Source organism: Coregonus lavaretus, assembly GCF_964263955.1.
Source record: "Coregonus lavaretus genome assembly, chromosome: 28".
NCBI classification, from domain to species: Eukaryota; Metazoa; Chordata; class Actinopteri; order Salmoniformes; family Salmonidae; genus Coregonus; species Coregonus lavaretus.
The window spans coordinates 29,723,707-29,744,498 of record NC_140015.1 but is presented as its reverse complement, the minus strand read 5'-3'; the positions used below and the strand labels follow the sequence as shown (position 1 = coordinate 29,744,498).

The following is a 20,792-nucleotide window of genomic DNA, read 5'->3' as shown; positions in this document are numbered from 1 at the left end:
TATTGTACACTGTCAGCATTGAGGTAGGCTATGATAAAGGAAACCCAAGGTGACCAAAACTTGATATAGGATACCATAACCTACACATCCAGGGAACTGTCAGAGCTCCTCGTTAAAGAAAAAATCCTGTATTAACAATAAAATAACAATAATCAAGTTAAAACCTTTTAATACATTTCAATCAAGAATAATCAACTAATATGTGCAAAATACACAATCTTCAATTTGTAATGACTGCACATTTAATTTGTAATGACTGCACATTTAATTTGTAATGACTGCACATTTAATTTGTAATGACTGCACGTTTGTAATGAGCAACCAGTGTTCAACAATGTTGTACAATGAGCCAGTGTTTTAACTTGAGACTGTGCAGCAGCACATCAATAGAACTTAAAGAGCTACATCCTGTAAGCTGTACAGGCACGTTAACGTCGCAGTATAATATAGACTGCATGAATCTTACAGCGCAATTTGAACATAACAGGATCAGTGTTCCTTTCTGTAGTGTTCATATTCAAGCATACACTTGTAATAAACATCTCTTTGCTCATAACCCATAGACCAGGGGTGTCAAACTCATTTTAGCTCAGGGGCCACATGGAGGAAAATCTATTCCCAAGTGGGCCGGACCGGAAAAATCATGGTATATATAACTTAAAAACAACAACTTCAGATTGTTTTCTTTGTTTTAATACGATCAACATACAACATAAAGCTGGAGCCTGAGGACAGTGTGTCCGAAATAGTACAAGCACAACATCACTATTAATCATAAAACACGTAAAGTTTATTTGAAAATTCTAAAGAAAAAGAACACACAAACACACAATGCCTCAGTGATTAACAGAACTGTTTCACAGATCACAGAACTATATCAGGGTGTCATTTCTCAGGCAGAAATGTAGATAAAAATAATGAAATCCTGTTCCCCAAACAAGTGCAAGAACCACAGAGTCAAGAATAGGTTAAATATACAAATAAAATAAAATCAATTAAAAACAATAGCACATCAACATAAAAACATATAAACATACATCTGAAAGCGTTGCTCAAACTCCCGTAACAGTCCCGTTATTTTATCTTTGAACCGCTTCATGTCTGCCACATGTTGGGTCGCGCACACATTTTTCAGACAGGGGAAGTGAGCTGCATCACCACCGGCAAGTTGCGTCTCCCAAAATGACAGCTTCAACTTGAAAGAACGTATGCTGTCATAATACTGCGTGACAACTTTGTTGCGCCCTTGCAGCTGTTTGTTCAAGTTATTCAGGTGCTCTGCACCATCTGTAGCCAGGCTGACAGCGCGGGACCAGTCCACTCCGACCCTGTCCAGCGCGCCGACGAGTGCGGTAAAAATATCAGCTGCTGTCGTTGTATCTGTCATCGGCACCAACTCCACGAACTCCTCGGTGACGGTCAATGTGTCATCAACTCCGCGGATGAAAATGGCCAGTTGTGCAACATCTGTAATGTCCGTGCTTTCATCAATTGCAACCGAAAACGCAATAAATGACTTTACTTTTTGCTTCAACTGGCTGTCCAAATCCACTGAAAGATCGGAAATCCTGTCTGCAACTGTGTTTCTTGTCAGGCTGATATTTGCAAAAGCCTGCCGCTTTTCAGGGCACACAATCTCCGCTGCCTTCATCATGCATGTTTTTACAAATTCACCCTCACTAAATGGTTTTGAAGCCACTGCGATTTCATTAGCAATGAGGTAGCTAGCTTTCACTGCAGCGTCACTGATGTCTCGGCTGTGAGTAAACACAGACTGCTGTTTCTTCAGACCCGCCAACAGTTCATTCACCTTCTCTCATCTCCGCTGTCCTTGAAAGTTGTCATATTTGTCGGCATGAAGACTCACATAGTGGCGACGAAGGTTATATTCTTTCAGCACTGCAACATGCTCTGAACACACCAAACATACAGCTTTCCCATTCAATTCCATGAATAAATAGGATGACCATTTTTCTTGGAACACTCTGCACTCTGCGTCCACTTTTCTCTTTTTTGACAGAGACATATTGGGGCAATGAGGGTGCCAAAGCACATAAATTTAAAAGTAGAAGCCATAATAAATATCGCGGGCAAAACAAAGTAGCTCATTGGCTGCACGTGCTTGACCTACTTGCTCTGCCCCGGTATAAACAGTTTGCTTGCTTAACACAATTGCTATTGCGCCATCCAGTGGACGCAATTGGAACAGCAGTTTATTTTATTGAAAAATTGCAGCGCATTTTTATACTTTACAAAAACATTTTTTGTTTGTTTTGTTTTTTCAAAATCATCTTGCGGGCCGGATTAAACCTGTTTGCGGGCCGGGGCCGGACGTTTGACACCCCTGCCATAGACCATCCGAGGCACTCATGCTAACATTCCAAGCAGTATAAAACATATTATGCCATGGTTACTGGCAAAACCCTTAGTTGCATCATTATGTGGCAACAGTGAGGAGCTAAAAAATACATATACAGGAACAGACAGTGTTTTAACAGAATGTTGTTCTCATCAGAGCTCCCCACCACAAACAAACAAGAAAACAAACATACAAAGAAACAGCTTCAGTGCAGATTCTGCAAAGAGCATGATTTGCTATATAAATATGAGCCATGTGACACGTCACTATTCAGTGCAATCAAACAGTTAATGCCTTGTAAAGCCAGATAGCCAAATTGTGGACCCTAGTTACAGGCTACAACTAGCACCAGTATAACTATGACCCAGAGTATTTCCTGGTCAAGTCACATGGTCAGGAAAAACTCCTTTAGACATACCAGCAACAGGTACTGTGTGCTAAGTTCCAACCCAACAGCATCAGGTCTGGAGATTGTACAAGACAAGTCCCTATAAGGTCTTCAGTGACTTTGGCTGTCCGTTCAGTTTTAGGATTCGCTCGGCATCCCGGGCATTCTCTCTCAGTACATCCATGTTGGCGTTGACATTCTCCTCCATCCACTCCTCCACTGTGTCTGGGAAGTAGATGCCCTCCATCTCCATGCGGAAGTTCTCCATGTACGTCTCCCACTTATCCAACAGTCTGGAAGAGGAGACAAAGGTTTAACTAATGAAGTAGCTGCACTTTTTTATTCGATTGTCCTCCAAGTGGCTGAATATCTCTCATACCATCTCTCATATGGTTTCCTTTTATTTTCCTATTGATAGCTTGGCTCTTATTTTTCTGGTGGACCAGTGGTTGGTGTGCTTTATCCCTGGTCCAGATGTTACTACCTGTGTCTTTAGGGCAGCCATGGCCCAAATGTGTTTCTTGGCTGGTCCTTGTAGGTCGTACAGGCTATACTATTAGTAACCTTAGGACCACTATGCGAATATATTGTATTTGTGTGTGTGTGTGTGTGTGTGTGTGTGTGTGTGTGTGTGTGTGTGTGTGTGTGTGTGTGTGTGAGAGTGATTGGGTTGAGTGTGAATGTGAACAATAGTTACTTAAACACTTGAAGTACTCCCCTGCCACGAACTCAGCTCAGTTTGGCCTGAAGTAGTTTTTATTTCTGAGAACATAGTTGTTTCTATCTAGGTAAGATAGTGGACTGTGGACATATTGGAGTATTTGATAAATGTAGTATTCGTAGTCCTAGCTTTTAGAGTTTGGAAAGAACATGTTCCTATCAGCACCAGAACTCTGAAGTGAAGCGTGTTAGTTTTTCCCCTCTTGTGATCATATTTGCTGTTATTTTTGTATTATTTTGTTATTACTACAGCAGCACTACTGCATCATTTGTCTGAAAGAAGTGGGCCGTTCAATGTGGAGCAATCGAGTGCTACAGAATGTATGACTGCTAATCGTGCTTATAGTCATCTGTGTCTTGCATTTCCAGGCAAGGTTTTATTGCCCTGTGTAGCTCAGTTGGTAGAGCATGGCGTTTGCAACGCCAGGGTTGTGGGTTCGATTCCCACGGGGGGGGCAGTATGAAAAATGTATGCACTCAGTAACTGTAAGTTGCTCTGGATAAGAGTGTCTGCTAAATGACTAAAATGTAAATGTAAATGTAAATATCTCCAGATAATGTCTCATCTCTGTGGCGTTAATATCTCTCATACATCCAGATAATGTCTCATCTCTGTGGCGTTAATATCTCTCATACATCCAGATAATGTCTCATCTCTGTGACGTTAATATCTCTCATACATCCAGATAATGTCTCATCTCTGTGGCGTTAATATCTTTCATACATCCAAATAATGTCTCATCTCTGTGGCGTTAATATCTCTCATACATCCAGATAATGTCTCATCTCTGTGGCGTTAATATCTCTCATACATCCAGATAATGTCTCATCTCTGTGGTGAAGAGAAAGATGATGGCTAACCATCAAGAATTTAAAAAAAAGCATTACTTACTTATTCAGCTGATCTTGAAAGAATTCTATAATTCTTGAATTTGCAAAATTGTATTTTCTGTGGTAGCGACTGAAACCCCCTTTGATGTGGCTGTGTGAGATAAACATCAGATGAATAGACAATACATTGCCATCAGAAAAATATATTGTATTTTCTTTGCTTCTGAATGACTTCTCATTGCTTATGTGGTCTTCTTCGCACTCTTGAATCACAAATAAAAACAAAAGCGATGGATGCTTACTAGTGTTTCATGAGGGCTTCCACCTCCTTCTGCAGGTTTGTGTGAATGTAAAGCACCATGTGGTAGATCTGAGAGCCTGAGAAGGCTCCACTCCCCTCACTAAAGAGGCAGAGGAAAAGGAAAGAAAGGTCAAGCACTTTACTAAACAACATATGTTTTGTTAAGTTCACAAAGCAAGGCATTTCAAGTAAACTATATGTGACATGGTACAGTTCAGGTTGACTTAAGAAAGGAATGTAGCCACACACTCTTGCTCCGACACAAAAGAGAAATCACCAAGTTCCACCTTCCTCACAAATTCAGGTGTACGTTTTCCTTACTCTAGAAAATTGCAATTGCTCTTTCTCATAATACAAAACAGTATTTCCGTTGAAGTTGACTGAAGAAAGGTCATCACATTTGATTAAATCGTAATGTTCAAAAACATTGAAATTGAGATTACTACACTCTTGCGCGTACAAAGCTCTCCCTCGCCCTCCATTTGGCAAATCTGACCATAATTCTATCCTCCTGCTTACAAGCAAAAACTAAAGCAGGAAGCACCAGTGACTAGGTCAATAAAAAAGTGGTCAGATGAAGCAGATACTAAGCTACAGGACTGTTTTGCTACCACAGACTGGAATATGTTCCAGGATTCTTCCGATGGCATTGAGGAGTACACCACATCAGTCACTGGCTTCATCAATAAGTGCATCGATGACGTTGTCCCAACAGTGACTGTACGTACATACCCCAACCAGAAGCCATGGATTACAGGCAACATCCGCACTGAGCTAAAGGGTAGAGCTACCGCTTTCAAAGAGTGTGACACAAGCCTACCAGACGAGCTGAATTACTTCTATGCTCGCTTCGAGGCAAGTAACACTCAAACATGCATGAGAGCATCAGCTGTTCCGGGCGACTGTGTGATCACGCTCTCCGTAGCCGATGTGAGTAAGACCTTTAAACAGGTCAACATTCACAAGGCCGCAGGGCCAGACGGATTACCAGGACGTGTACTCCGAGCATGCGCTGACCAACTGGCAAGTGTCTTCACTGACATTTTCAACCTCTCCCTGTCTGAGTCTGTAATACCAACATGTTTCAAGCAGACCACCATAGTCCCTGTGCCCAAGAACTCTAAGGTAACCTGCCTAAATGACTACCGAATTTGCATACCGCTCCAACAGATCCACAGATGATGCAATCTCTATTGTGCTCCACACTGACCTTTCACACCTGGACAAAAGGAACACCTATGTGAGAATGCTATTCATTGACTACAGCTCAGCGTTCAACACCATAGTGCCCTCAAAGCTCATCACTAAGCTAAGGACCCTTGGACTAAACACCTCCCTCTGCAACTGGATCCTGGACTTCCTGACGGGCCGCCCCCAGGTGGTAAGTGTAGGTAACAACACATCCGCCACGCTGATCCTCAACACGGGGGCCCCTCAGGGGTTCGTGCTCAGTCCCCTCCTGTACTCCCTGTTCACTCATGACTGCATGGCCAGGCATGACTCCAACACCATCATTAAGTTTGCCAATGACACAACAGTGGTAGGCCTGATCAACGACAACGACGAGACAGCCTATAGGGAGGAGGTCAGAGACCTGGCCGTGTGGTGCCAGGACAACAAGACAAAGGAGATGATTGTGGACTACAGGAAAAATAAGAGGACCGAGCACGCCCCCATTCTCATTGACGGGGCTGTAGTGGAGCAGGTTGAGAGCTTCAAGTTCCTTGGTGTCCACATCACCAACAAACTAACATGTTCGAAGCACACCAAGACAGTCGTGAAGAGGGCACGACAAAACCTATTCCCCCTAAGGAGACTGAAATGATTTGGCATGGGTCCTCAGATACTCAAAAGGTTCTACAGCTGCACCATCGAGAGCATCCTGACTGGTTGCATCACTGCCTGGTATGGCAACTGGTCGGCCTCCGACCGCAAGGCACTACAGAGGGTAGTGCGTACAGCCCAGTACATCACTGGAGCCAAGCTTCCTGCCATCCAGGACCTCTATACCAGGCGGTGTCAGATGAAGGCCCTAAAAATTGTCAAAGACTCCAGACACCCTAGTCATAGACTGTTCTCTCTGCTACCGCACGGCAAGCGGTACCGGAGCGCCAAGTCTAGGTCCAAGAGGCTTCTAAACAGCTTCTACCCCCAATCCATAAGACTCCTGACCATCTAATCAAATGGCTACCCAGACTATTTGCATTGCAAATAACATTTGATTTGATTTGATTTACTACTAACCAGATATCTTTCTCCACCTTGATGTTGCAGCCCAGTATGTGGTGAGCCTCCATCTTTGCCTTTTCGTCAAATGCACCTGTCCAGCAGACGCATGCATTATGTTAGTTACAAGACCGGTATACTGTAATACTTTATTTGTGGACTATTTTGCCAAAATCTTTGCCATATATTCAATAATCCCCACTTTGTGTGCCCACCCACCCTATATTTCTGTTATTTCCTGTGGCGAAGGTGCGCTGTAGGCACGTAAATGCGCACTGACTCCCACCTATTTCGAGCACATTCATTTCTTAATTGAGTGAATTGTTTGCCCTTTGTTTGCCAGTGTTTACCACAGGTGGCTGGTAGCACCTTAATTGGGTAGGATAGGCTCATTGTAATGGCTGGAACGGAATTAATGGAATGGTATCAAACACATCAAACACATGGTTTCCATATGTTTAATACCATTCCATTTACTCCATTCCATCCATTATTATGAGCCATCCTCCCCTCACCAGCCTCCTGTGGTGTTTACCAATGCCCCCGCTAAATATGTAATCATCAGTGAAGTTACTGTTAATCCCCACCATTCGCACATTTAGAATGTCTGGTTACGGTAATTTACAGTATTAATACATTCATTCCGTTCTCATTATCGTAGTGGACACGTTCTTTGGAGAGCTCACAAACTGCGCAAAACACTTCTGAGTAAGAAGCTTTGGTTTATTTAATTATATTCACCAGTTTTCTGTCTGGTTTCTCAGCCTTGTAAATGTTGAATGCACCCACGCTCACATAGTGCCAGGATGGGTGTGGATTATGGTATTTAAAGGAAAAAAAATAAACTCAACAACTATCTTTTGGTATGTTTTTCATTAGTTTACTGTTGATACAATCCCAAAGTTTTTTTTTGTCAGCAGTGAAGTTTTCAAGATATAAGATTTTCAAAGAGCAAAGTGTCACTTGCCGTTGCTATGGATATTCACAGACTCGGAGCCGCCATGAGAAATGCGCATGCAGAGCGAGCTCCGCGCAAGGAGCGAGTGACAGACAGAGAGGAGCAGCTAATGGATTTACTAACAGAGGAAGTTATTTCTGATTTTGGGCTTCGGGCAGGGCCGGGCCTTAAATTTGGCAGAAGCAATCAGGCCTGGTTAGGGTCTTAACGTCACAGGCATGGTTAGGGCTTGGGCTTAAAATTCATGCCCGTGCAGGTCTCTACCACCTGTGCCTTTATGCTTAGGGTAGGTTTTTCCTGTTAGGAGGTTTTTTCTTTTTGAATACTGACATTTAGAAGTCAGACGTTTGTAAATATATCAACTTGTAAATGTATCACCCTCATCACCAGTGCTGTGTAAATAAAAATAAAAAAACACTCATTTGCACCTCTACCTGCCTGCCTCCTGCTGAATCTTTGTCCTTACGACTGCGAGAAGGTCTCTATTTTACATTTACCCTGGCACTTACCATGCTTTAAGCTCTGTAGACACATAGCCAGGGAGGGAATGCCAACTGGGAGGAGTTCACACAACACTGTATGGTGCTCAAACCTGAAGGGTCAAATATTTCAAACACTGAGGTGCACTGTTTCATAACACAGACACACAGTAAAAGACATGATCCTACAGTTGGTTTAGTTACCAAGTTTAATGGGCCAATGGAATGAGTTATGCCTTATACAGTATATCTTCTGCATGCTCTGGTTTAGTACATACACTTTGAACATTCCCAAGACGTTATCAGTATCAGAGTCAATTGTGATTGATTAGTGTCAGGGTTGCACAATTCTGGTAATTTCCCCCAAATTGCCAGGTTTTCCAGAAATCCCTTTTGGAAGATTGCTGGAATCAGAAGGGAATAAGCATGAAATCCGGAATCCTCCAACCAGGATTTCTGGAAAACCTTGGAATTTTGGAAAAGTTACTGAAATGTTGCAACCCTAATCAATGTCTTACCTTTGCCATCCAGTTAGCAGGATGCCATGGAGGGTTATGGAGGGGTATTTGGTCATAGAGTTCATGACCTTTATCCATGACAGATGGTTCTGTAGGTGATAGTCAAGAGGGGTCCATCGCTGGTCAATACCTGTGCCCCCTTTGAATGCACTGGCGAACCATACACCCTTGAAACCGGCCTCATGGTATCTAGATATCAATGTTCCTGTTCAAAATAGAAAACATTAAAATGGGGTATTGGTAAACACAATATTTTCCCTCTCTTATTCAAAAAGTGTAAACACTTTTACAATGGTCTAGACTCTAACGTGTCATCAGTAATCCCAATTACCCCACCAAAGACATTATTTAAAAAAGTATACTTGGTCATAACATACTTTATATGGGCAAATCAAATTCATAAAATAAAAAGAAAAGTTTTATATCTTCCTATGTCTGAGGGTGGTTTTAACCTTCCAGACTTGGAATTGTATCAACTCGCTACCCAGGGCTTTTACTTACGACATATAGTTAAATATACTAAAGAGGAACAATGAGTACATATTGAACATGCTCATCCCCAGAATATTTTTACGTGTCTATTTTCAAAGGATAAAGCTAAGAACATGAACAACTTCATAGTTACGAACACTATAACAATATGGAAGAAAATGAAACGTATTCTACAAGAACCAATATCACTCCCATAAAATACAACCCTATGGAACAATCCTTGGATAGCTTTTCAGAATTGACCGATTAATTGGTCCACATGGAAAACTAAAGGCATAGAAACCTTAAATAAATTGGTAATAGGAAATACATGTATTTGGTTGAATTAAAAAGCAATTTGGGACTGACCAATGTTGATATTTTCAAATACATGCAACTTAAAAGTTTCATATCACAAAATTTCGATTTGAATCTTATTTGAGTCATAAAAGGATATTCATATGAAAGGTAAGATATATAAAACCTTGCAGAGAGCCTATCCAACTGACAATCTCTTAGAACAAATATAAACTATTGGAACCAAGACTTAAAAGGAACTGATGTTGGCACATGATGGAGGGGAGGTTGGAACATAACTAACGAAATTACAGTTAACGAAAAAGTATGCTTAGTCCAGTTTAAACTAATGTATAGAATTTATTAAACTGTACAAGAGACAAAATTCACAAATTCTACAGCACAACGGCAGAGTCATGTCTTAAGTGTAAAATGAACAATGACTCAATAATCCGTGCTTTCTGGGAATGCTATAAAGTCCAAAAGTTGTGGGCGGAGCTAGAAAGTTGGCTGTCAGAAGTATTACAATGTAAATGTCTTTTAATCCGTCTGTCTGCATATTTCAAGACATATGGCATATGGGGGTGTAGTGAGATACCCAATGGGCTGGACGATTCACTTCTCATCACTCATCTTGAAAATACGTATACTAAAAACTTGAAATCAATCAATCCGCCATCATTAACACAATGGAAAAATCTAATGATTTATTATTTAAATATTTAAATAGCATGGGCGACCGAGAAAAACGAATTGGTACAATTTAAGGCCATGTGTCAAAAACCAATGCAGGCACTAGGAATGGGGGTGTGAGCATGCGGGTCTAGGCAGATTAACTGTAGTCAATGTTTGTGTGCGTCTGTAAGTTGTTGTTCATATGTGTATGTTTGTATCTGGGGTGGAATTTTAGAAGGAAAAAAACACGATTACAAAAAATGTAATGATGGCTTAGCAGTTTTCAAAACTGAAAACATAAACATACCTATACCATCTGTATCCATTTTCTTCAAATAGTTCCATATTGTTGGGGAAGCAAGATCCTGCAGGCCTGACTCTAGAGGTATGAATAGATGAACAATCAGTTATAGAGCAACTAGTCAGACACTTAGTGGGGTTTAACAATGTCCATTGTAATGCACATGGCATAATTCATTGTAATAAACATGGTATAAAGTAAAAATATATATATAACATACAAGTACTTGTGAGTCCTGAAGTCAGTCAGTTATAATTACAAAAACATACATTCATTTAATCAATACACAGTACAGTAGGAGTGCTAGGTGATCTCATCATCACACCTTTGATAGTGGCAGGGCTGATCTTCCTCAACATGTCGTCCCACAGAATCACTCTGACCCCTGACCTCCTCTCTGTGATGAAACGGGCCAATGACACTGCATGGTTCAGGAACATTTTCCCAACATCCCCCTTGTTGCTATGTAACCAGTTTTTAGAGTCCTGGCTCTCTCCCAGACCCCTCACCTGAGGAATATGGACACACACACACACACACACACACACACACTGTATTATGAATGGAACTATAGAAACCAGGGGGTATGAATAATGTAGGCCTATCTCATTGGCCTTGTAACTATCTACTTGCACTGTATTTGCATATCTCAATATCCTGTTGAACGCAAAGTCCTACAGACCGATACGATTACAAACAGTAGTAGTGTTCTAGTTCATACACATACAAACACACGGCATACACACACACACACACACCTCATCAGCCCCCATGTGGAACCAGCGTGCGTCAGGATGACAGTCCATGACCTGGGAGACCATGTCCTTGACCAGAGCCACAGAGCCAGGATGGTGGGGGTTCAGACTGTTAGGGAAGGCCCTCACCTCCCTCAGGTGGAAATACCTCTCATGCTTCAACACAAACTATCCAGAGGAAGAAAGAGGAGGACAGATGAAAGAGGAGATTTCTGACATAGTTTTGACACAGGCAACAGTGGTTATATTTCATTACACAATAGTATTGAATGGTCTCTCTAAGAGCCATATATTTAGATAGATATCTAGCATGGCTCTGGTCGACTTAATGTGATCATGACTGAAAACGAGCATTCCAAGGAATGTATAGTTATTCTTGCTTTTCTGGTATGGTTACAATATAACACAAGTTATCTTCTCATTTTAGGTCATGTTGACAAACATCAGCCTCGAAACCTTAATGACTTGGAGAAGATCTGCAAAGAGGAGTGGGACAAAATCCCTCCTGAGATGTGTGCAAACCTGGTGGCCAACTACAAGAAACATCTGACCTCTGTGATTGCCAACAAGAGTTTTGCCACCAAGTACTAAGTCATGTTTTGCAGAGGGGTCAAATACTTCCCTCATTAAAATGCAAATCAATTCATAATATTTTTGACATGCGTTTATCTGGATTTTCTTGTTGTTATTCTGTCTCTCACTGTTCAAATAAACCTACCATTAAAATGATAGACTGATCATGTCTTTGTCAGTGGGCAAACGTACAAAATCAGCAGGGGATCAAATACTTTTTTCCCTCACTGTAAGCTGTAAGTGGAAGCCTAAGTGTTGTTGTCCATTAGTTTACGCCAATTAGGTGAGGGGTGGTAGGGTTAGGAGAAAATAATAAAGGAAAATATATACATAAAAAAATATATATATATACAGTGGGGGAAAAATGTATTTAGTCAGCCACCAATTGTGCAAGTTCTCCCACTTAAAAATATGAGAGAGGCCTGTAATTTTCATCGTAGGTACACGTCAACTATGACAGACAAAATGAGAAATAAAAATCCAGAAAATCACATTGTAGGATTTTTAATGAATTTATTTGCAAATTATGGTGGAAAATAAGTATTTGGTCAATAACAAAAGTTTCTCAATACTTTGTTATATACCCTTTGTTGGCAATGACACAGGTCAAACATTTTCTGTAAGTCTTCACAAGGTTTTCACACACTGTTGCTGGTATTTTGGCCCATTCCTCCATGCAGATCTCTTCTAGAGCAGTGATGTTTTGGGGCTGTCACTGGGCAACACGGACTTTCAACTCCCTCCAAAGATTTTCTATGGGGTTGAGATCTGGAGACTGGCTAGGCCACTCCAGGACCTTGAAATGCTTCTTACGAAGCCACTCCTTCGTTGCCCGGGCGGGGTGTTTGGGATCATTGTCATGCTGAAAGACCCAGCCACGTTTCATCTTCAATGCCCTTGCTGATGGAAGGAGGTTTTCACTCAAAATCTCACGATACATGGCCCCATTCATTCTTTCCTTTACACGGATCAGTCGTCCTGGTCCCTTTGCAGAAAAACAGCCCCAAAGCATGATGTTTCCACCCCCACGCTTCACAGTAGGTATGGTGTCCTTTGGATGCAACTCAGCATTCTTTGTCCTCCAAACACGATATATATTTTGGTTTCATCTGACCATATGACATTCTCCCAATCCTCTTCTGGATCATCCAAATGCACTCTAGCAAACTTCAGACGGGCCTGGACATGTACTGGCTTAAGCAGGGGGACACGTCTGGCACTGCAGGATTTGAGTCCCTGGCGGCGTAGTGTGTTACTGATGGTAGGCTTTGTTACTTTGGTCCCAGCTCTCTGCAGGTCATTCACTAGGTCCCCCCGTGTGGTTCTGGGATTTTTGCTCACCGTTCTTGTGATCATTTTGACCCCACGGGGTAAGATCTTGCGTGGAGACCCATATCGAGGGAGATTATCAGTGGTCTTGTATGTCTTCCATTTCCTAATAATTGCTCCCACAGTTGATTTCTTCAAACCAAGCTGCTTACCTATTGCAGATTCAGTCTTCCCAGCCTGGTGCAGGTCTACAATTTAGTTTCTGGTTACCTTTGACAGCTCTTTGGTCTTGGCCATAGTGGAGTTTGGAGTGTGACTGTTTGAGGTTGTGGACAGGTGTCTTTTATACTGATAACAAGTTCAAACAGGTGCCATTAATACAGGTAACGAGAGGAGGACAGAGGAGCCTCTTAAAGAAGAAGTTACAGGTCTGTGAGAGCCAGAAATCTTGCTTGTTTGTAGGTGACCAAATACTTATTTTCCACCATAATTTGCAAATAAATTCATTACAAATCCTACAATGTGATTTTCTGGATTTTTTTTCCTCAATTTGTCTGTCATAGTTGACGTGTACCTATGATGAAAATTACAGGCCTCTCTCATCTTTTTAAGTGGGAGAACTTGCACAATTGGTGGCTGACTAAATACTTTTTTTCCCCACTGTATATATACACTACCGTTCAAAAGTTTGGGGTCACTTAGAAATGTCCTTGTTTTCGAAAGAAAAGCAATTTTTTTGTCCATTAAAATAACATCAAATTGATCAGAAATAATAATAATAATAATAATAATATGCTATTTAGTAGACGCTTTTATCCAAAGCGACTTACAGTCATGTGTGCATACATTTTTACGTATGGGTGGTCCCGGAGATCGAACCCACTACACTGGCGTTACAAGCGCCATGCTCTACCAATTGAGCTACAGAGGACCACCCATACGTAAAAATGTATGCACACATGACTGTAAGTCGCTTTGGATAAAAGCGTCTGCTAAATAGCATGTTATTATTATTATTTCTGATCAATTTGATGTTATTTTAATGGACAAAAAAATTTAACAGTGTAGACATTGTTAATGTTGTAAATGGCTATTGTAGCTGGAAACGGCTGATATTTAATGGAATATCTACATAGGCGTACAGAGGCCCATTATCAACAACCATCAGTCCTGTGTTCCAATGGCACGTTGTGTTTGCTAATCCAAGTTTATCATTTTAAAAGGCTAAATGATAATTAGAAAACCCTTTTGCAATTATGTTAGCACAGCTGAAAACTGTTGTGCTGATTAAAGGAGCAATAAAACTGGCCTTCTTGAGACTAGTTGAGTATCTGGAGCATCAGCAATTGTGGGTTCGATTACAGGCTCAAAATGGCCAGAAACAAAGAATTTTCTTCTGAAACTCGTCAGTCTATTCTTGTTCTGAGAAATGAAGGCTATTCCATGCGAGAAATTGCCAAGAAACTGAAGATCTTGTACAACGCTGTGTACTACTCCCTTCACAGAACTTGCGCAAACTGGCTCTAACCAGAATAGAAAGAGAAGTGGGAAGAAACATCTGACCTCTGTGATTGCCAACAAGAGTTTTGCCACCAAGTACTAAGTCATGTTTTGCAGAGGGGTCAAATACTTATTTCCCTCATTAAAATGCAAATCAATTTATAACATTTTTGACATGCGTTTTTCTGGATTTTCTTGTTGTTATTCTGTCTCTCACTGTTCAAATAAACCTACCATTAAAATTATAGACTGATCATTTCTTTGTCAGTGGGCAAACATACAAAATCAGCAGGGGATCAAATACTTTTTTCCCTCACTGTATACACCATCCAACGAAATGCTTACTTGCAGGTTCCTTCTCGACAATGCAACAACAATAAGAAATAATACAAGATAAGAATACGAACATAAAGTAAATGGCTCAGTAGAATAGAATAAACATTTTAGCATAACTATAATACAGGAAGGCACAATTTATAGTCCAATATTTACACATGTTTTGGGGTAGGGGGGTTGGGGGCAAGTGTTTAAATTGTGCAGTATTTAGTATTTAGTGGAGGGTAAACACACGTAAATGCTGTTTAAGCCCCTTTTCTATTTTGCGTGGGCGTTTACCCACCTTTTGCGGGAAAAATGCATTGAAAGTATAGGGAGCATTACTTTACTTACCGTGAACGGTGATCAGCGTAACCACCACATTTTTTTACCACTATATCACTGATATAGACAGTATCCCTGACTTACCTCGAGGTGTCCAAACACTTGCACTAAAGGAATCAGCTCCAGCTTGTTGAGTTTGGCTAGTCTCTTTATCTCCTCGATATCTTCCATACTGTTTAACAGAGAACACAGAGATAGACAGCACACTGCTAATCATTGTGACACATATTTAAATAGAACACTAAATAGAACAGTAATACATGTGTCTCTATGGATTGTACATCCTAGTTCTGACATAGTTTTATCATCAGGACCAGGAGTTTTTCCTTTGCCATGCGATCTGAAGAGGAAAACTCCAGGCCCTAGTTTTTCCCTATCAATCATAAATTGACTGAGACATCACCGTTTGGTGCTCACCTGTAGGCATACGGTGACCTGAGAATCGTCAGGTTTCCATGATAGGGAAACATGTCCTCGTACTCTATCAGAACACCATCAGCACCCAGAGAGGAGAAGAGAGGGAAGATCTGGAATGGAAACCATCACAATGATTTTGGTTCTGATGGATGAAGCAGTATACTGCATTTGTTCAATTCGATTACACTACTAGTCAAAAGTTTGGACACCCTACTCATTCAAGGGTTTTTCTTTATTTTTTACTATTTTCTACACTGTAGAATAATAGTGAAGACATCTTAACTATGAAATAACACATATGGAATCATGTAGTAAACAAAAAAGTGTTAAACAAATCAAAGTATATTTTATATTTGAGAATCTTCAAATAGCCACCCTTTGCCTTGATGACAGTTTTGCACACTTGCCATTTTCTCAACCAGCTTCACCTGGAATGCTTTTCCAACAGTCTTGAAGGAGTTCCCACATATGCTTTTTGGCTGCTTTTCCTTCACTCTTTAGTCCGACTCATCCCAAACCATCTCAATTGGGTTGAGGTCGGGGGATTGTGGAGGCCAGGTAATCTGATGCAGCACTCCATCACTCACATTCTTGGTAAAATAGCCCTTACACAGCCTGGAGGTGTGTTGGGTCATTGTGATGTTGAAAAACAAATGATATTCCCACTAAGCTCAAACCAGATGGGATGGCGTATTGCTGTAGAAGGCTGTGGTAGCCATGCTGGTTAAGTGTGCCTTGAATTCTAAATAAATCACAGACCGTGTCACCAGCAAAGCACCCCCACACCATAACACCTCCTCCTCCATGTTTTACGGTGGGAAATACACATGCGGAGATCATCCGTTCACCAACACCGCGTCTCACAAAGACACGGCGGTTAGAACCCAAAATCTCCAATTTGGACTCCAGACCAAAGGACAAATTTCCACCGGTCTAATGCTCGTGTTTCTTGGCCCAAGCTGGTCTCTTCTTCTTATTGGTGTCCTTTAGTAGTGGTTTCTTTGCAGCAATTCGACCATGAAGGACTGATTCACACAGTCCCCTCTGAACAGTTGATGTTGAGATGTGTCTGTTACTTGAACTCTGTGAAGCATTTATTTGGGCTGCAATTTCTGAGGCTGGTACCTCTAATGAACTTATCCTCTGCAGCAGAGTTAACTCTGGGTCTTCCATTCCTGTGGCGGTCCTCATGAGAGCCAGTTTCATCATAGCGCTTGATGGTTTTTGCGACTGCACTTGAAGAAACTTTCAAAGTTCTCTGTATTGACTGACCTTCATGTCTTAATGTAATGATGGACTGTCATTTATCTTTGCTTATTTGAGCTGTTCTTGCCATAATATGGACTTGGTCTTTTACCAAATAGGGCTATCTTCTGTATACCACCCCTACCTTGTCACAACACAACTGATTGGCTCAAACGCATTAAGAAGGAAATACATTCCACAAATTAACTTTTAAGAAGGCACACCTGTTAATTGAAATGCATTCCAGGTGACTACCTCATGAAGCTGGTTGAGAGAATGCCAAAAGTGTGCAAATCTGTCATCAAGGCAAAATATATTTTGATTTGTTTAACACTTTTTTGGTTACTACATGACTTCATATGTGTTATTTCATAGTTCTGATGTCTTCACTATTATTCCACAATGTAGGAAATAGTAAAAATAAAGAAAACCCCTGGAATGAGTAGGTGTGTCCAAACTTTTGACTGGTAGTGTATATAGCTATACTACATAAATAAGACTACCAATATGCCAGTATCTCCATTAAAATATGAATCTTAAAACCTTTTACTGCAGTGGGCTAAATCAGGGTCATTGGTAGCCTTAAACAAATCTACTTTGAAACAAAAGTATACACCTCACACACATGGTTATGGGCTTAAAAAAAAAAAGTTGACACCTGTGCCATGTCAGATATAGAGTTGAAATGTATTCAATTTTGAGTTTGCATCCCAATATTACACTTTATATACATCACAGAAGACTGAAATATAATTAATTAACATAGAAACAACATGTTTATGAATGATTAAATTATATTAACAACATTCCACCCATCAGGCCACTACGTCATTTGACTGCAGAAAAGGACTACACCTTATAAATAATACATTTACATTTGACATTTTAGTCATTTAGCAGACGCTCTTATCCAGAGTGACTTACCGTAAAGGCCCTGCAAATAATACTTTTTGGGGATCCACCTCAAGGAGAGAACAACTTTTCTCACCTGCTTCATGTATTTGACTTTGGGTGCAGCACCTTTCAGATCCAGGTGTACTATTCTTGCAGGGCCTTTGCTGGTTTCCAGAGGTGCTACTATTTTCCCTGTGTCCGCCCCCTCTGGATTCTGTGGTGGGGAATCATTTTCTACTGGAGGATCTGGAACCTCTGGTTTCTGGGCCCGGTTCAAAAAAGAGTTTATAACCTCTGACTTGTGTACAGTAACAGCCTCCTTCACCTTTGGTCCCTGGTGCCAAAATGAGCCAGCATCCATGTTGGCCAACTTCTGATTCCTTTCAGTTCTGGAACAAGACAGATTTAAACATATATATATTTTTTTCTTCTGAAGACTAATGAAGGCTTGAAAAAGTCTTAATAAAATATACTTGGCACCCAGAACGAACGGCTGTCCCAAGAGGCTATGAAAAACACAATATTATATCATATAAGTCTACAAACACCTCAATGAATGAGGATTGTGCCTATGGTAGGATGTCTCACCTGGAATCCGAAAGCAGAAGTTTGACAGCAGCAACAAGCACCAGACAAAGTACAACAGCTCTGAGGGCCTGCCTTTTTGTTGCCATGGTGCTTCAGCTGACAGAGAGGAATATAAAATAATATTGCAAGTTCTTCAAGTTTCATTTTCAAGTTCAAGTTTTTAATAATACCCACATGGCAGTCAAATACACTGAAAAACATAACAATACACAAACAATAAATCATTCAAGTTCAAAGCACAAGTTTTCCTATAGTTTTTTCAGGTTTTCACTCTTAAAATCACACTTTTTTATATTAAGAAAATACTCAAATTGGATGTTCTACGTCCACAACAACATTTTTGAGGGAGGGTGTAGTTGCCCTTTAATTCAATTGTGCACTGAGCAAAATACCATTTGGCTAGCAGTGTTTCTGTCCTGTAGAATGTAGGCCTGCAGTTTACATGCGATGGCTGAGTTTGCTAAACAAATGCCCTCTCACTTGATACAAATCCTCATTATATAATTCTGCCAGGTAGGCCTAATTTGAGGTCAACCTTTAATTGGGAAGGGTTTTGGGAAAGCCTTTAGAGATGTTCATTCAAACAGCGCATGATGACTTAATTGCGCATTGCATTGATTCAACCAAACTTCGGACCAAACTTTTTCAATACCTGGTTTGCATACCCATTGTTGCCTTAGTTAGCATTTACTGGTAGATATCATAAGTTCAAACCAGTGCTGTAAAGTACTTAAGTAAAAATATGACGTTGTTTTTTGGGAGGGTATCTGTACTTTACTTTACTATTTATATTATACTGTTACTTTTACGCTGCGCGCTCTTGCTGCCTGAAAGCCAAGGTGAAAGTAAGGCGGTCCGGTACGGTGTCCAGGCAAAATAAATTGTGGGGGTATGCCTTACCGGTTCCGGTAAAACATGAGCCTATCACAATAATTAAAACAAAATGTCAAGGAAACTGTAGGATATTACACAACATTTTATCATTACCGCATGTCAGAGGCATGAAAATGGGAGCAGCCTAAGCTCCAAAACACGTTGCTGTTCGACGAGCACACTGACATTTTGCCAAGGCAGATGAGTGGCCGACAACCGAGACGCGCGCAGACAGCATTGGACGCATACATTCTAGCCTAATGACAATTGCCAAATGTCATTATTGGTGTTTTGTGTAACAGATGTATCTTTCCATTCACCACTGTTTGTTTGTATGCTGGAAATATGTTGCGGGTGGAAATAGGAGGTCCCGTACCAGGAAGAAATTAATTGGACTTTCACCCCTGCCTGAAAGATTGTATTCCGTTGAAACTAGGCTATGTGTGCTGCGCCCATGTGGATATATTTCACGTACTTTGCGATTGTGTAGTATACTTTGTGCATGATTTCTCTATTGTACTAGCCTACATAATTGATACGGTGTATACCTCCACTACACTAGGCTACTTTGATACGAATCTTTGGGTATTAAAAGTGGGTAGCCTATTTGCAATTCCCACTGGGAAAAAGTGGGTATACGGCGTATACCTGCGTATAGCCTCCACTACAGCGCTGCCGTTTATATTTTCAATATGAATGAATTGCATGAACAGTAGACTATCCAACTTCACAGGTGTCAATGCATCAACTCTATGACGATGTAGATTAAACGTAGATAACGGTAGGCTACTGTTGATACTTACCGGGTGAGGAGCGTGTTTGTTGTCCTAATATGTTTAAACACTTACAATGCCCAGAAAAAAAAAGAACTTGAACACAGAATTTGGTGGAAGGTCTACTGTACACAAAATGCACAACAACTGTAAACTAACGAACTTCCGCGTTACACTATTGGCATCTCTTCACACACACTACAAGCCATCGAAACGCGCATTTGCTGTGAGCGCGAGCAGCGAACTGTCAAACGAACTCACCCCAAAGCCGACCCAAGGCAGTTTTTGAGACTAATTCCGCAATGTGAAATGCCTGAAACACAGGCACAACAGCTATTCCAAAGATTATGTGGACAGATCAGATAAAAGTCAACTTTCTAGCCTGGATCATTTATTTATGTGAGGATGAGTGCAACTTCTCTCTACTCTAGTATATTCTGCTGCACAGAACAGAGCACCATCTTTTCGCAATGCTTTTTAAAAAATATGCTGGGTGGCACTGTTGGTGGGTATCCATTCGAAAATCATATGAAAATAATACGGAAATCATGAGGGGTCACATCAATGTCATGCTGTGGACACGTTTGCCCCCTTGTGGCTAATATAGAGAATGACAGGGACATAGATTGTATGGAGAAACTCACACATTACAGAGCAAACATGTCATGTGAAATATTTCCAATGCTGGAATATTTTGCAAATTAAAATTCGCCACAGTCTT

General features: G+C 40.8%; 1 protein-coding gene across 1 annotated transcript; it reads right to left on the bottom strand.

The window, feature by feature from the left end:
* Positions 1 to 653: 653 nt before the first annotated feature.
* LOC311103743 (hexosaminidase D-like) lies at positions 654 to 20,609 on the bottom strand. The gene is made up of 14 exons (XM_084145384.1): positions 20,102 to 20,609; positions 18,426 to 18,521; positions 17,932 to 18,226; positions 15,699 to 15,808; positions 15,366 to 15,453; positions 11,283 to 11,447; positions 10,850 to 11,033; positions 10,531 to 10,602; positions 8,781 to 8,985; positions 8,293 to 8,375; positions 6,844 to 6,919; positions 4,601 to 4,699; positions 4,360 to 4,449; positions 654 to 3,040 (listed from the first exon to the last, which is right to left on the bottom strand). The coding sequence occupies exons 2-14, from the start codon at positions 18,509 to 18,511 to the stop codon at positions 2,848 to 2,850; spliced, it is 1,746 nt and encodes a 581-aa protein (XP_084001510.1). The 5' UTR covers positions 18,512 to 18,521; positions 20,102 to 20,609; the 3' UTR covers positions 654 to 2,847.
* Positions 20,610 to 20,792: the final 183 nt, after the last annotated feature.